The sequence below is a fragment of the Galeopterus variegatus genome, unplaced genomic scaffold (genome assembly GCF_000696425.1).
Source record: "Galeopterus variegatus unplaced genomic scaffold, G_variegatus-3.0.2 Scaffold323, whole genome shotgun sequence".
Classification (NCBI taxonomy): Eukaryota; Metazoa; Chordata; class Mammalia; order Dermoptera; family Cynocephalidae; genus Galeopterus; species Galeopterus variegatus.
The window spans coordinates 362,823-379,342 of NW_007726434.1; the positions used below are offsets into that span (position 1 = coordinate 362,823).

The 16,520-nt window shown below is 33.8% G+C and overlaps 1 protein-coding gene across 1 annotated transcript in view; it reads right to left on the minus strand.

Annotated features, from left to right (window-relative positions):
• The window catches only part of ARHGAP15 (Rho GTPase activating protein 15), a 571,811-nt gene that overhangs the window by 301,305 nt on the left and 253,986 nt on the right, over positions 1-16,520 (minus strand). Inside the window, exons 6-7 of the mRNA XM_008567489.1 lie at positions 5,917-6,015; positions 3,805-3,934 (exon numbers count right to left, since the gene is read on the minus strand). Coding sequence (XP_008565711.1) covers positions 3,805-3,934; positions 5,917-6,015 — 229 coding nt within the window. The remainder of the gene's footprint in view (positions 1-3,804; positions 3,935-5,916; positions 6,016-16,520) is intronic.

Consider the following 16,520-nt stretch of genomic DNA (forward strand, 5'->3'; position numbering starts at 1 on the left):
CAAATATTTAAACAAAGATAATGTTAAAGGTCTACAGCATTTTCATTTTCTACATTGTATAAATATCTCAATACGAGTTTTTCATTCCTATCTTTATCCCTGTAGTCTTATTATACACATCATTAAGGGGATATGGAACTGGGAAATCCACATCTAAATACATATACCCTTATTATTACACACATATTGCAGATACCCTAATTACAAATATCATAAAGGGGACATGCAATTGAGAAATCCACATCTAAGTACTTTTAGGATTTCACCCTGAATACATTTGTTTTTTATGATAACTTAATCAAAAGACAGCTAAAGGGAAATCTATTTCCTTTTAGCACTCTTACCTTTTGGCTTTATTTTCTCACTCACGTTCATTTTAGGATGCTTATTTATAATACTAAAAATGTCGATTTTATATAAAAGTTATTCAAGTTCTCCACACTTACAGATTTTACAGTTTAGTACTTGATAGGCATGAGAGATATTCCTACTAAAGCATAACCTAAATACAAAAATATTTCTTAAAAAATTGAATGCACAAAAAGTTATTCAAGTTCTCCACACTTACAGATTTTACAGTTTAGTACTTGATAGGCATGAGATATATTCCTACTAAAGCATAACCTAAATACAAAAATATTTCTTAAAAAATTGAATGCACCGATGAATGAAGTCAAGACTGTTAATAGTGCACCTTTAGTTGTATTTGTTAATGAAGCAAAACAACTAGAGAGGAAAAGTAAGTTCTGTTGGTGTACAGTTAAGCTAGGCATCTGTAATTAACAACAGTTTACTGCATGTTATCAAATGTCTAGAAGAGAGGAGATGGAATGTCCTCATCACAAAGAAATGATCAAGTTTTGTAATGATGAATATGCTAATTATCCTCATTTGATCCTTACACACTGTATTCATGTACTGAAATATAACTCTGTACCCCACAAATATGTATAATCAATACATTTCAACAAAAAATTTTTAAAAAAGGAAGAATGAATGCATGCATGAATGAATAAACTAGAGCTTTTTCTAAAGGAATAGTGAAATGGCTAGATGCTGAATCCTTTCCATCAACTAAAACTCCTTAATGACATGCTCTTCTGGGCAGAAAAAAATCAAAAGTGTCTCTTGGCTCCATTCTACTGTTTCCTGGTATGCTGCTCCCAAGAGTGCCCTGGCTGCCATTCGCACCTGGGGAGTCGCCAGGGGAAAGACCAGATGCTCATATTTAGGTTTTTGCAGCTATGACTCCCATATCCAATTCCGGCTTTCCTCCCCTATTTTCTGTACACTTAGGGAGCAGGGTGTCAAGTATATATGCCTTGCTCCAGTCTTCCATCAGACACCACCCTTGGCTCATTCCTTGTTTTGGTGCCATCTGCTTGGGGACATTGAGGATAATAATAAGAGCTCCTACTTATTGAGTGCTTGCTGTGAGATAAGTATTTATATACCTAATTTCAAATTCTCACACAATCCTGTAAGGACAGTATTAGACGCATTTCTATAGATCTGGAAAATAAAGCTCAGAAAAGTTAGAAAATGTCTCCAAGGCTATCTGATGCAGGATTTGTATTTGGGCTTTTCTTCCCCTTGCCATCAGTGGAAGACATTTCTCTTCCCTTGGAGAAACATGTTAGCATCTTCGTTGACTGACTCTCCACTTTCCATAACAGCCCTCCCTGGAGAGCTGCTCTCCTACTCTCATTCCAGGCTGGTGTCCTGAATTTCCCACAGTGATTTGGCCCTTACATTGAATTTTTGGCTTCTTGTCTGTTAGACTCAACTGATATCTTAAAATAATCTGATTAGTACTTAATAGTGTTGGCAGGTTAGAATCATATTTTTAAAAAGAAAAGTATATTTAAACACAACTTTCTGAATTCACTCCTTGGGATAACATATTTTTCCCATGTTATACAGACAAACTGGACAATGAAATGACCACCTGTTAGCTGCTAATGATGTTCACATGCCTTTTAAAAATGTAATACTGGCTTTATCTGCCTACAATCTTGGCGACAAAACTCGTGGGAACATCAAGGGCATAGGAAGCCAAAAGCAGCAAACCGACAATAAAGTTTGTGCTTAGACTACTAATAAGAAAGAGGATACTATGAATCTCTGATTCCACATAATTATTTAATCTCTAGAGGGTGACATAAAACTGAATGCATGTTTTAAGAAACCTAAGTTTGGGTGTTCAAATCTAGGACTGAGATCAGAGGAGTTTCACACAGGGTATTTTCTACTTAAAAAAACATTTTAAAAAGCATCAAATATAAAATATGCCAATCACTATTTCAAACGCATAGTCTAATTTGATATTGTGTGGGTGGGTCAATCATTATGCCTTTCGGATGAAAATGAATACATACATATGGAATGAACTTAATTCAGAGTAATAGATAGATATCAACTCTGTCCTACATTGCAAAAAATATACTAGCCCTAAAAAAATCTTCTAACTATATATATTCACCAAGATACAAAAAGAAGCATTTTCTAAAATTGGGGCTAGCATTAAAGATTAAATGACTTTTTTATTTTAATAGTGAAATCAAAGCCCAAAGAGAACATCTGGTTTTAATTCTTTTGCTAATAAGTTTTTAGGTCCCAATTTAAGTTTACTAATATCTATGTATCTTACTTTAATGTATTATTTCTACCCAAGTCCAAGGTTGTTATAAACTAAGTTTACCTTTTATGTGTTCACTTCGCTATAGTATAATGGTTAAAAGCACGGGCTCCCAAGTCAGATTGCTTGGGTTTGAAACAAGTCTTTGTACAAGTTACCTTAATTCTTTAGGCCTCAGTTTCCTCATCTATAAAACAGGGTTAAAAAATAGTACCTACCTCATAGGGTTGGTGGGAAGATTACATGAGTCTATATAAAACAAACAGTGAGAACAGGTACTGGTGCACAGTAAGTGATCAATATTTTCTAGTTTTTTTTTTAAACTTCAAAGTAAAAAGTGAATACGAGATCATTAAACAATTAGGTACATCTTGAAATGATTAGAATAAATCATGTGTTTCTTCCATTGTCTTTAATTGGGATTGAATTTAAGCTCAATTTATGACAAATACTTTAAGACAAATAATTGTCTTTCCCAATTAAAAGTAAGTTCTAAAGAGAAGGAGCTGATATTCTATCTGTAGGATTTTTTTCCCCCAATTGCATCCTAAAAATTTTTAAGTGACTGCGGCTCAATACAGAATCTATTAGCCTCAGTGTTTCTCGAACACATTTTTGCAGTCCTTTTCTTCATAGCTTCAGGTTTTAGAAACATGCCAAGATCTCCTTCCCAGAAATTATAGCTGAGAATGCAGATCTACTAGTTATTGTACCACATATTTTTTAATATCTACTATAAAATGTTTATATAATTAGTATTAAATATGTACTCACAACTTAATTCTAATTCTGAATTCTTACCATATATCTGATCCCATATGAAGTCAAAGGGAACAATGACCAGGAATGAAAGGGAAATGTTCTTTAAATTAAATAAGTTCAAACTGTATCATCATATGGAAAAATCTTTTCTTAATTCTAATTCTGAATTCTTACCATATATCTGATCCCATATGAAGTCAAAGGGAACAATAACCAGGAATGAAAGGGAAATGTTCTTTAAATTAAATAAGTTCAAACTGTATCATCATATGGAAAAATCTTTTATGGCTATGAATCTTCCATGAGTAGTATGAGTTTGGCTTACATCTTATTTCAAGCATTTATATTTCATAAGCACTGCATTTAGACAAAATTAAAATGACTAAGTCAAAGAAAATACTCACTTAAAGATTTTCTGTGCTCTGGCTTCTGTTCTTTTATATCACTGTCATAGTGACTTAGCAATTCAGTACTGGAGGATCTCTGGATTTTAAATAATTCCAGGTTTCTTGATGGACAACTTGGAGCCTTTGGCTGGAAACAACAAACAATTAAAACAAATAGTTTTAATAGAGAGAGAAGATACAGCAAATAGTTTTGTATTTTATTTTGATGTTGAATTTAAGGGGAAGTTTGAAATAAGATAATTATTTTTGGATAGAGCCTCTATGCTAAACTCAACACTCACACTTAATTATAGGTTATATATGTATATGGTGCTTTCTAAGTGCTGTGCATTATTCCAAGCTCTTTATATGCATTAATTCAAGTAATCATCACAGCAATCTTACGAGGTAGGTAGTATTATCATCATCACAACAAACAATTAAAACAAATAGTTTTAATAGAGAGAGAAGATACAGCAAATAGTTTTGTAGTTTATTTTGATGTTGAATTTAAGGGGAAGTTTGAAATAAGATAATTATTTTTGGATAGAGCCTGTATACTAAACTCAACACTCACACTTAATTATAGGTTATATATGTATATGGTACTTTCTAAGTGCTGTGCATTATTCCAAGCTCTTTATATGCATTAATTCAAGTAATCATCACAGCAATCTTACAAGGTAGGTAGTATTATCATCATTTCTATTTTCCAGATGAAGAAATTGAGGCCAAAAAAGAAAAGTAATTTGCCTATGGTCACACAGCTTATAAACAATAGAGCCAATTCTGTTGGTCCCAGAGTTCACTCTTAAAGGCAACAAACTGTGTGTGTGTGAATGTGTGTGAATCTGCACACACACACACACACACACACACATTCCTACCTCTAAGGAGACTGTATTGATGATGGGAAAAAGTCAATTTGTTATTTTATGTTTTAAAGTTTTAGTCCCCAAATGATATAATGAAATACAACAATTAAATATTAATAACATCACAAAGACAATGTTGTATTTTCCTATTGTATACCATGTTTAAAACTCTCAAGAATAATTTTTCCTCAAGATTTTGCAAATATTAGTGTCCTAAAATTAGATGTTTAGTCTAGAGTCAGTATGAAATGAGTAGTTTTAAATAATTTGGCTCTTTTAAAAACCATGCTTTGAATGTGTGTTGTGGGATAATTTCATGAAGTTCTAGATATCTATGGTCACACAGCTTATAAACAATAGAGCCAATTCTGTTGGTCCCAGAGTTCACTCTTAAGGGCAACAAACTGTGTGTGTGTGAATGTGTGTGAATCTGCACACACACACACACACACACACACATTCCTACCTCTAAGGAGACTGTATTGATGATGGGAAAAAGTCAATTTGTTATTTTATGTTTTAAAGTTTTAGTCCCCAAATGATATAATGAAATACAACAATTAAATATTAATAACATCACAAAGACAATGTTGTATTTTCCTATTGTATACCATGTTTAAAACTCTCAAGAATAATTTTTCCTCAAGATTTTGCAAATATTAGTGTCCTAAAATTAGATGTTTAGTCTAGAGTCAGTATGAAATGAGTAGTTTTAAATAATTTGGCTCTTTTAAAAACCATGCTTTGAATGTGTGTTGTGGGATAATTTCATGAAGTTCTAGATATGTAATTTTCATAAGAAGGACAATCTAGGTTAGCTGGAAGAACAATAAAAATCAGTACAAAGAGTTATTGTTTACTGGTATTATAACAGTGAGCATGGTCTTAAATACATTTGTATTTATTTTCAAGAATATGTATTATAGAGTGCATAAACTGAAAACGTAAAAATTCAGTAGTTATTAAGTACTTGTGTGCTTTTTATAGCCTCCAGTAAATGAATGTCCATGTTATTTCAGAAGAAAAATCAAAAGGAATGCTCTAGGTTTTTGAAAGAGAGAAATTAAATGACATTTAGTTCCACAAATCCTGTCTGCTGAAAAGGTTTTTAGTGGTCTCTGTTTAAACTTAAAAGAACCCAATATCTTTCAGTCCATAGGATCTATTTAAATGCACGTGTGTTACATGCCTGAGCAATAAGATTTAAATGACTACATTTTAATTAATAAAGGTAACAGCCAAAACAAATACATACCAGTCTGTCAATTGCATTTTTGATAGCATGGAACCAATCCAATATGATGAAGTCAATATCTGACTGTAGAAGGAACTCATTTCCTGATACTGTTGTGATCTGGAAAAAAAAAAAATCGACAGGTAAGGAAACCATGTAAAATAGATTTCTCACATTTAAAAAATACAGCCTTAAAAAAAACACAGTTTTATACACTGAAATATTTTCTTATTTTCCAGTAATTGTCTTTCTGGGAACTGGAAGGCTAGGATCATTTTGAACTGCTCTCTATAAACTGCTTTTTCATGTCATAACAAATACATTATTGTTTTAATAATAGAACGATTAACTCAGAGTAGGGCTAAAGCTGAATTACTCTGACTTAAGAAGAAATAAGCCAGGAAGTTCAGAGTAATGCAGACGGTGCACACTTAAGTCAGAACCCGCAGAAAAATGCACCCGGGTGTGTCAGAATTCATTCTGCACTTTCGGCTCTTTCCTGTTTGTCTTTTTCAAATCTAATAGTATCTCTATATTTGATTTCCTTTTACAGAGGGCTCTAAAACAGATTATTTACGAAAAAGACTGATGCAGACTTATCCAAAAGGTCATTCAGATGAATAACATTTGGCTGTTTCTACTTTCCTATCACAAAGATCTATAGGAAAGTAATAAAGGACCACTTTCCCCGCAAAGAGAGTGTATTAGAATACAAGTTCATTTACATATTTGAACCTCTCACAGAGAGAATTTATCAAATGACCATCCAGCTTTCTAACTCTTGGAGCTGTTAAGTAGTTGACAATGTTCAGGGGGTAACTCTACATTTTTCATTACAGTGAATCTTTTTCTCCCCAGAATTGTGAGAGAAGGATGTGACCCTAAAGAAACAGAGCAATGCTCTTGGTTTCACACATAAGAGGCTACTTAGAGAAGAATTTGATTAGAGTGGGTGTGGACACGCTTTTTGTATTAGGCCATCAATCTGAACTGTGAAATTTTCTCTTTGTATTATTGACTTTTTGTAGCAACAGGAAGATGAACATTCCCGACTACTGTCACACATCAAATAAGGCTTCAGAGGTTTAGAGGACTGACATTTCAAAATACTCAATCAGGAGCCAGTCACCTTTATTCAGCTGTACTTGCTCTAAAGAGGAGGTGAATGCTGAAATGTGGCATAGGTCCAGAAAACCACAAATCATGCTTCAGGCTGTCTCTGTAATTTTGACCTTAAAGTGACTATTATGACCCAAAACTGCTCACTCTGAAGGTTTTAGTGACTCTTACGGCAACATTTAATGGTCATGATTTGGTGTTTTGAAGAAATCTTTGGTTACACATGTGCATATATATTCATTTGTCATTTATTTTCAGAAAAACTCTATAGAGATGCTACATTACTCAGTACTAACCATTCTTGAGCAAATGGGTTCGAATATCAAGTTCAGTCTCTACAACCATGAGGAGAAGAAATGTCCAAAGTGTATGCAATTATAAGAAGTGAAAGACTGGAAAATAATAGGATTTAATTACCCACATTAGAATTTGGCATTTTACCAGAGCCAATCATTCTCTCTCTCTCTTTTTTTAAAAAAATAAAACTGCATGTAAGATTTGGGATGGCTCAAAATAGTCCTCTGTTTTATGTATCTAGTAAAAGACAGCTAAGCTGATGTTTGCCTAATTATCCGAACACCATTGCAATGTTCTTTACTTACATCAAGTTCCAAATATTTGTTTAATAAAGTGTTGCCTCAGAAATAGTAATCTAAAAATATAAAGTCACTTCTAACCAACACAAGAAAACTGGTAGTGTCCTTGACCTCTACCTTTATCCTAATCTAAATTTAAATATTTTGATTATGAATGTATTATATAACGTCACACTTTGTTAACATACACAAAGAAAAATGAATTAGCCCAAGCATAATGTACACTCTAATAGAATATTTCTCTGCCAGTATAAATAAACCATTATTAAAATTATAAAAAGGAACAACATTTTTAAAGTACAAGAAACAAACATAATTAGATTTACTGTATTCTGAGGGTTTAAAAAAGAGCCAACATATTTCAGTTTTCATTGTAGTAAATTCAAACAGTGATAAAATATAAGTACTTCAGCAGAACATTTGCATTTTGGGTGCATGCTATGCAATGCAAAGGAGATCTTTTACTGCTAACACAAGGAAAAGCAAAATGCATTTTAAAAGTTTCTTTGTCCAAATACATTACCGCATTAATCATACATAATCAGTGATTTACAAATTCATTTTTGGGAAGCTAGATCAGAGAACTACATGAATACAATTCATTCAAAACATACTATCAGAGAGATACAGTTCACATCCTTTACTCTGTCTTCCCACTAATCTTTTGAGTTACCAGGCAGTCTGGAGAAGTCTGCTACTGCTCTCTACAGTTTAAATGCATCCACTTCTTAATTACAGTCAGTAATTGACTTTGTTCTGCTCCATTCCAGTCACTCACAGGAAAGTAGTTTCAAAATCTTTGACTGGTAATGCCCATTTAATTCAGCTTTCTCAATCCACTTTTTTACATTACCTCTTTAGAATTTCTGATAAATGGTTTGTTGAATCATATTTGCACTTTGAACAATCGAATTTTCAACACTCTTGGGGGAAAAAAGACATCAGTAAAGAATGTTAGCTTTGAGTAAATCTTTTGATTGAACAACTCATGATGACAATCTAAAGTGATGTAGAACTAATAACAGACATAAAGGATTTGATACTAAGCCATGCTAATGCGCTCTTTCTATATCATGTTTTGCCTGTGTGACAGATGTCAGCGTGAGGGTATGAAGGAAGAATTTACAGAAAACATGACAGGTTTAGATAAGAGCTGTTGGTCTCCATTTTGCTTAGAATCCTACTAAGGGAATGTTTCTTGAAATCTCTCTTCTCCACTGGGTCATATTTTTTTGAAGAAAAATATCAGGGCACAAAAGCAGTCTTAATGAAGTGTGCTAGTGTTGTCAATGAAAAGTATCCTCAAGTACCTGTCTGGGGAAATATGCCTCAAACTTTTTTGCAGTTAATAAGAGTCCATCTGAATTCTTGCTGGTAGCAAATGTATGCCCAGGAAATTATATGAGCATGCCCAATGACAAATGTAGAATAGCCATATTCTTTAAGGCTTTTTGGCATTAATTTAACAATGATTTTCCTTTGGGCTTGGAATCTTGGTCTGTGTTCTTGTGTGGTTCTTCCGAAGATGGAGGCAGGTATATACAAGCTCCAAACTCTGCTGATAAGAGATGAAGAGGGAAAACATTTGTTTTTCAGTTTTTAGTTAAATGGAGTACTGTCATGCTAATTTAAAACATCTTAAGAGAGTTTTAAGGAGCAGTGTTTAAATTTATTTAAGTATTCTCCTTTCCAATATTGTCAATTGTTTCCCCCTTGTTGATGCTCATTATGGCAGTAAGATTTAAGAGTGTTAGATTTTAATTCAAATGAGAAATTCATATGTAGAATGGCATTGATACTATTAAGCATTTCCATACTTTTCTTTACTAGAATTGTTCTTTACTAGAACAAAACCTTTTCAGAATTTCACTTTTTTTCTGATTATAGGAATAATACAAATTTATTGTGGAGAATTTAGGACAAATAAAGATAACAAAGAATCAAATTAAAACCACTCATAACTAGGCAAAGTAAATACTGTAGACATTTTAATTTAGTTATTGCCAGCCTTTTAATAATAACCAAATCATATTTGGCTTTAATAATAACCAAATTAATATGATGATGATTAATGGATAGCTTTATGCTTTATTGATAGATACCTCATCAGCAAAACATATTTGATGGTTAAATATTGTCAGCTTCTTCCTTTTCAGTTCTCCTCACATGTACATGGGGTGATTACCAAAGATGCAAGAGACAATAAGTGACATTTTGCTTCCCTCTCTTTGATAGTACCACCTTTCCAATTACAGAATAAGACCCACAAATAATTCCCCATTTAGGGGACTGAGAGGACATGTTCAGGACTGAACATCCTCCTAATCATCAGCAATGACTTTTAATCAAAGCATCCATTCAGTACAAGGCAAATTGCTAGAAGTTAGGGATACACAGCCTCCATCCTCAAGAACTCAAAATCTGTTTGGATAAATAGGACATATGCATATAAGGATAAATAACAATAGAAAATGGCTTATACTAAGTCCCAATGTGAGTGGCACAGACAGTGCTCGTGTCAGGATTTCAGAGGACGGAGTAATTACTGCAGACACATTTACATCATGGAATTATGCATAAATTGTTGGTCATGATATGTTATTTTTTAAAAGTTGATTGTACCAGAACTTCAGTATATTAAGGATACAAATACTACCACTTGGTATGCAAAGTGATACCAGCTTTAATGATCTCAAAGCACATAATAAACATTCTTCAAATGTAGCTTCCCTCCACTATCATAAAGTAATTTTGCAAATGAAGAAAATGAAGCAAATGAGGAAAATGAGAATGCCATTCTATTAAATTGGCATCATTTGAAACGATAGAATTAAGAGATTACAAAGATCTTGATTTCTAGCTCACTAGTTCTCAGCAAAGAGTCCTATACAGTCAAGGACTTGGAGTGGGGGAAGGGCCATGAAGATTTGGTTTCAGTTGTGAAATTTGGAATAGTGACTTTAGAAAAAGTTGCTTGCTTCCTTACTGTTATGCTGAAGATAGCACAATTTTAAAAGATCACCCAAAATCCTTACTCTGATTTTTCCCCCCCAAAACAACCACTCTCTTGCTGTGAAAAAATATATCTAAGACAGACTTGGGGCATACAAAAACTCCTTCAAATCCTAGAAAGGACTAAAACAATCCTACATTTGAATAAATATCTTTCATATTTTGCTTAGAATTAGTCTTTGACTAAAAACTTGAGGGGTTATTTCATCTTAATGAAGCCAAAACTCTATACAAGAAATGTATAATAAGATATGCCAGATATCCAAAGAACCCTAAAACATATTAAATGATATGGCTATAGTGGTTCTAGAAATAACTGGATAAGAGCAAAGGAATTTAATTTCTATTTTATTTAGAGATATTTAGGTCTTCATGATTAAATCATTATATTTGAATTGAATTAAGTAGGAATAAAAAGTTATGTCAAAATATAATAAATTTATTTGAAGTTAAGATGAATTATTTTTGAGATATTAATTTTTTGCTATATCTGTACTGAATATTCACCACCTAAAATGCAGATATATATTTTTGCTACACTGTACTGAGATAGCAAGACCTAAAATCAAAGCAGTAATATTTAAAAAACAAAACAAAACACAGATTAACATTTTTTATTCTTGCATCACACTCCACATTTGATATAGTTGATCAAATGAAGGTTGTCATAGTTATACTAATAGTTAAATTACTTGGTCTCAAAGGTGTTTATGACCATCAAAGAAATTACATTATCAGACTGCATGTCTGTCTCAAATTACAATCTGGCTTGAGTAGCTCCTAACATTTTTCTTAACATGTCGAGCAAAGTTAACATAAAACTAAGGGTAAAATATCAGTTAGAAGTAAAAGGTTTTCAATTTGTCTTTCCAAAAATGTTACTTGCGAAAGCATTTTGTGAGAAAGTATCTGCCTTGTGTTCCCAATGTTGCTAGATGTTAAGTAAATATAGGCTGATTACAAAAAAAAAAAAAAAAAAAGTTGCTTCGGCAACTCTCTTATTAAAATGCATTTGTAACCCCCATCTGTCATGAAAGTTTTGAAAAGTTTGTTTACTTTGGATAGCAGCCTTATCCAGGGTTACCCTAGCAAACAATGATAGCAGTCTTCAGAAGTTGTGTGAGGAACAAGCCACTAGGGATCCATTTTTGTTTTAATTGGCTCACACAAACACTTTTCTGGTCTGTCAAGAAGATCAAGCTAATATGTATGGAGGGTGTTATATTCTCAGCTTTGGGGAGCAGTAAAGCTCCCTTTATTTAAGTAATTTAAATGATAGACTGCAAAAACTTTGCAAGTCAGAAAAATGTTTTATACTTTCTTAGGGAATATTTGTTTTAAGGAACGGAAAATGTTCTACACATCTAAAGATGTTGAACCTTATGTTATAATTACCCTGTTTCTTCTGACTCCGTGAAATGTTCCTAAATCCACATGCTACTAAATAAGCCAGGCTACCAATGGATCCTGCATTTCCACAACTCCCCCTGTGTTAACAAATGTGTGTTCATTAGTTTCCAGATGTTTATTGGATATGTTTTCAATGTGTTTGGGGTTGATTGATTTGCATGTACATTTATTGGAACCCTCAGTGGTATCATCATATCAAAATAACCTGCCCATGTAAGCAATTTCTTATTTAATGGAAAGTAAACAAATGTTGAGCTACGTACACGACAGATCTCAAGTGTATTCTGAAATCTAAGGTTTAAGGCCAACCTTTCAAGAAACAATGCTTTTTAATTGAAATTGAGCTGTACCTTTCACACCCAAATAATTTGGTCCATGAATTCTTACAACAGAGATTTGTTCTGCATAATAAAATTGGCCCTCTAGTGAACATTCATGCTCCATACACTTGCCCACTCTACCTTTCTGTTTATTTACAAAATATCTAAACCCACGATTCATTTCAAACAAGCAAATAAAAACTCATGTTCATTCTTTTATCTGTGTTAAAATATTTTACGTACTGAGAAACAATCTTCTCAATATTCATGAAAGAATACTATCCAAGTAATTAGTAGATAGTTTAGCAGTTTCCACAGTTTTGCAGTCAGCTACACTAAAACTTTTGCCTGTGGTGCTCATATGAAAAACGACAGAAAAAGTGACTAATCGAAGCAGTTGGTGTAAAAAGATATCAGCTTAGAGTTTTAATGCTCTTAATGTTAATTTTTAAAGTTGGGGGAGTAGTTGTCTCTAGATGAAGGAATCATCCTAGGTCTTGTGTTCCGCTGGTACTCACCAGTCAGTCTCTCTGCCAACCACAGACCAGCCTCCAGCCTGACCTATGTTCACTGTGCACACTTGACTAGTCACATGGCATTTGGGAATCCTGCTGTCCCCAGCATTTGCAAATTGGAATGATTTTATTATTACTGTCATTATTTAAGTAATGCTCAATTTACAACATCTTAACAAATTCAGGTGTGTAATACAAACACAAAATCTCCCTTTTCCCAAGATATACTAAATTGTTGTGTCTCCTTCTATTCCTTTTTGGCCCCTGCATAAACATTATATATGTGTTTATATTTTAATGAAAATATCATGTATAATGTTATAAAAATTTCTTATGCATTTAAGTATCTATACTACCATCATCTCCCATGTAGATAGTTATAATGTCCTTTGCTCTCTCTACCATATTGCAGCCAAAGTTATAATGTTATAAAAATTTCTTATGCATTTAAGTATCTATACTACCATCATCTCCCATGTAGACAGTTATAATGTCCTTTGCTCTCTCTACCATATTGCAGCCAAAGTGATCTCTCTCTGAAATTTGGATCTGATTGTCACATTCCTCTGTTTGATGAGAGTCTGCAATTCCCCACAGCTGTTGCCATGCTGTGCCCACCTTTAATTCAGCCTGCCAGCCCCTGTGTGCTCTGGCACCTATGTGTGCTGAAGTTCCCCCACTCCACATTTCCCTCTGCATCTCTATGATCCAGCCATACTGAAATTTATTTTGTTCTCTAGGTGTCCCAAATTAATTCTCATATCTTCCCTTAGAGCAGGTTGTTCCTGCTGCACAGAACCTTCTGACTTCCTCTGTCATATCATTCAAATCAATTTAGATGTCATCTTTCAGTAAAGTCTTCTCTGAAATAGATGTCCCCCCTGAGGTCTTTCACGATATCCTGCTTCTCCTTTGTCATAGCACAAAGTGGTTTACATTGCAATGCACTGTTGATCTTTCTGTTTCTCCCGCTACGTTGTGATTACAACCCTGAGCCAATGGCAATTGTGTATGTGCCTGGCTGAACAACCCACACATAAGAGGCACTAAGAAAATAGTAAATAGATAAGCCTTGTCTACCTTATTCATTTCAGTGAATGCATAACATTCCATCGTTTGATATACTTAACTCATCCTCCATTGTAATAAAATTCTGAAGGCTGCAATACAATTGCATTCTTTCAGGAAATATAAGTAGTTTATTTTGACATCCACTGATAACACCCTATTAGGGTAGAGTAGGCAAACTGTTTTGAAGATTGAAAACAGCAATTTGAAGACTACATTTGGCCACCAGCCAATGAGTTCTAGACTCCAGACAATAGGATCTAACTTGGAGGGGCCAGGAAACACCAAAAGTAGTCTGTATTTCAATGCATATCCCCACAATAGAATATTCTTGACTATATTCCAAAGCTACCCATGTGTTTGGCGGGAATAATCTATGCTAGATTATCCAAGAATCTTACTCTATATATGCTCCATTCTAAGTGGAAGTTGACAGTATGGGAAATTAGACATGAGTTTAAGATTTTTTAAGAGTTAATCTTTAGGTTAACGGGTCAAGTGTTTAGAGAACCTCAGTGAGGCAAAGGTGCTTATTTCTTGTCCATCAGTGTTGCAGTTGTTAATTTCACTAAAGCACTGTTAACATTAATCAACAAGCAAACTGTGGCAGGAGATAGCAATAGTTGTGATCCTAATAATTCTATTTGAAAGTATTAGCTAATTTTAAGATACAATGATTTAAGCAGAAGCAGGTATTGCTGCCACTAGTTAAGTACTCACACATAACTCCTACTAATAAGTGCTGAGATTGCACAACAAGAATAAAAGATGTTGCAGTATGTATCTCTATGCTATTGTAACATATTTGGCCATGATTATGAGTGTTTATAAAACATTCAAGAATTGTTCCATGTCTACTTACATTAATGAGAACACCTGTTAGCTTTAGTGCTGTACAAACTTATTTGCATTAGATTCAGATTTTTGCATACTGTACATCACTTTTTGAAACAATTAGATGCTTATAGAGAAATATAGCTAAGTGAAAAACACCAGCTTGAATGCCTTCCGGCTCAAGACAATTCAACTCCAGGTTTCAGTGAAAAACAAAAATCTGCTGAATTACAATATCGCCACTTAAAAGTGAATGTACGTGTATTTTATATTTTTTACACTCGGAGAACAGAAGATACATATAAAAATCTGTGCTTTAATCTTCAAGTAAAATTACAACTGAGACAGTTACCAGACATGGATGCCAACAAGTAAGAATGGCCACCACCACGTAGATTCTCCATGACCTGGGGGACCTCCTACCAAAAACTGGTCTCTTTACCAGTCTTAGGAAGCTGGAGGACTTCAGCAAGTATTTTGATTGAAGGAGGAAATCTGCAGATGCTTGGTTTGCCTACCTTGTGTTGTTACCCACCCTTTGCCATAAAACTCATTCTGTTTGATGACAGAGCTGATAGAGCAAAGGAGCTGAGGAGCTACTCTGAGTCAGTCACAGCAAAGCCAGAACATACCAACTGAGAAATTGCACCACAATCCCCCTACAGACTCTACTGACATGTCTGTCTGCCCCTCCCCATAGGATGTTAAAGCTCCTGTGATTTAAATATTTTCAGTTATTGAAAAGGGAGCACTTGGGCAAATCTGTGGATTCACAGCCTCTATTATCATCATTATATTGAAGAGGTGCAATATTTACATCGAAATGACTCAGTTAGTGATATATTCTAAAGATAAATGCATATTTATAATTCAAAGAAGTGTGATTTATAACTATTTTCTCAGACATAAACAAAGCACCTCTGTGCTGTGCTAGTAAACACAGATCAGCCAAGGCACAGAGGAACTATTCCCACAGGATTAATGCCACTTTGTCCTGGTGAATGAAGGAACTGGCAGTGGCCCTTGCAGAGTGTATGGATTACAGGGAAGACTGGTATCTATTTCCTTCTCTACTGTCTAGCTATATGGTCAGGGCAGAGGAACAAATATTAGGTGAGGATTTGGAAATCAATTAGTAAGTCTTTATCGTATGGAATCCAAACTACGTAATTCAGGAAGTAAAGGTAATACTACAGTGAAATCTTACTTTTGGTTTCTGATAATTTTGAAATTGTATTTACCCAAAATCTTGATGATCTACATCTTGCTATCTATGAAATTGGCATCATCATTCATTAAGGATGATAGATTAACTATCTGTGTAATTAGAAAGTTCATGAATGAAGAGAATTTCCTCTATTTCCATTAATTATAGGTTTAAATAAGTTGAAAATGTTGAAGAATTTTTCCTGAAAAGGTGCAAAAATTACAATTCTTCCCGTTGGGGAAAATTACTGTTTACTCAAAAAGGTTATCTTTAAAACAAATTTGAAAAAGTATCTGACATTTCTAAAACTATAGTTTGGTGGTAGATAATATACGTAGTACATGTATAGAGAAATATATGATATATATAATATATTACATATAGTGGAATATTACACATAGAAAAAGAGAGAGAATTTAAGAGTACTTAAGAAAAACCCAGCCGTAACTATATAATCAACAATGACATCTGTCAGTTGAGTAACAGACCACCCACCTAATAATGGCGACATCTGGAATGACATATCACTCCATGCTAGAGGTGT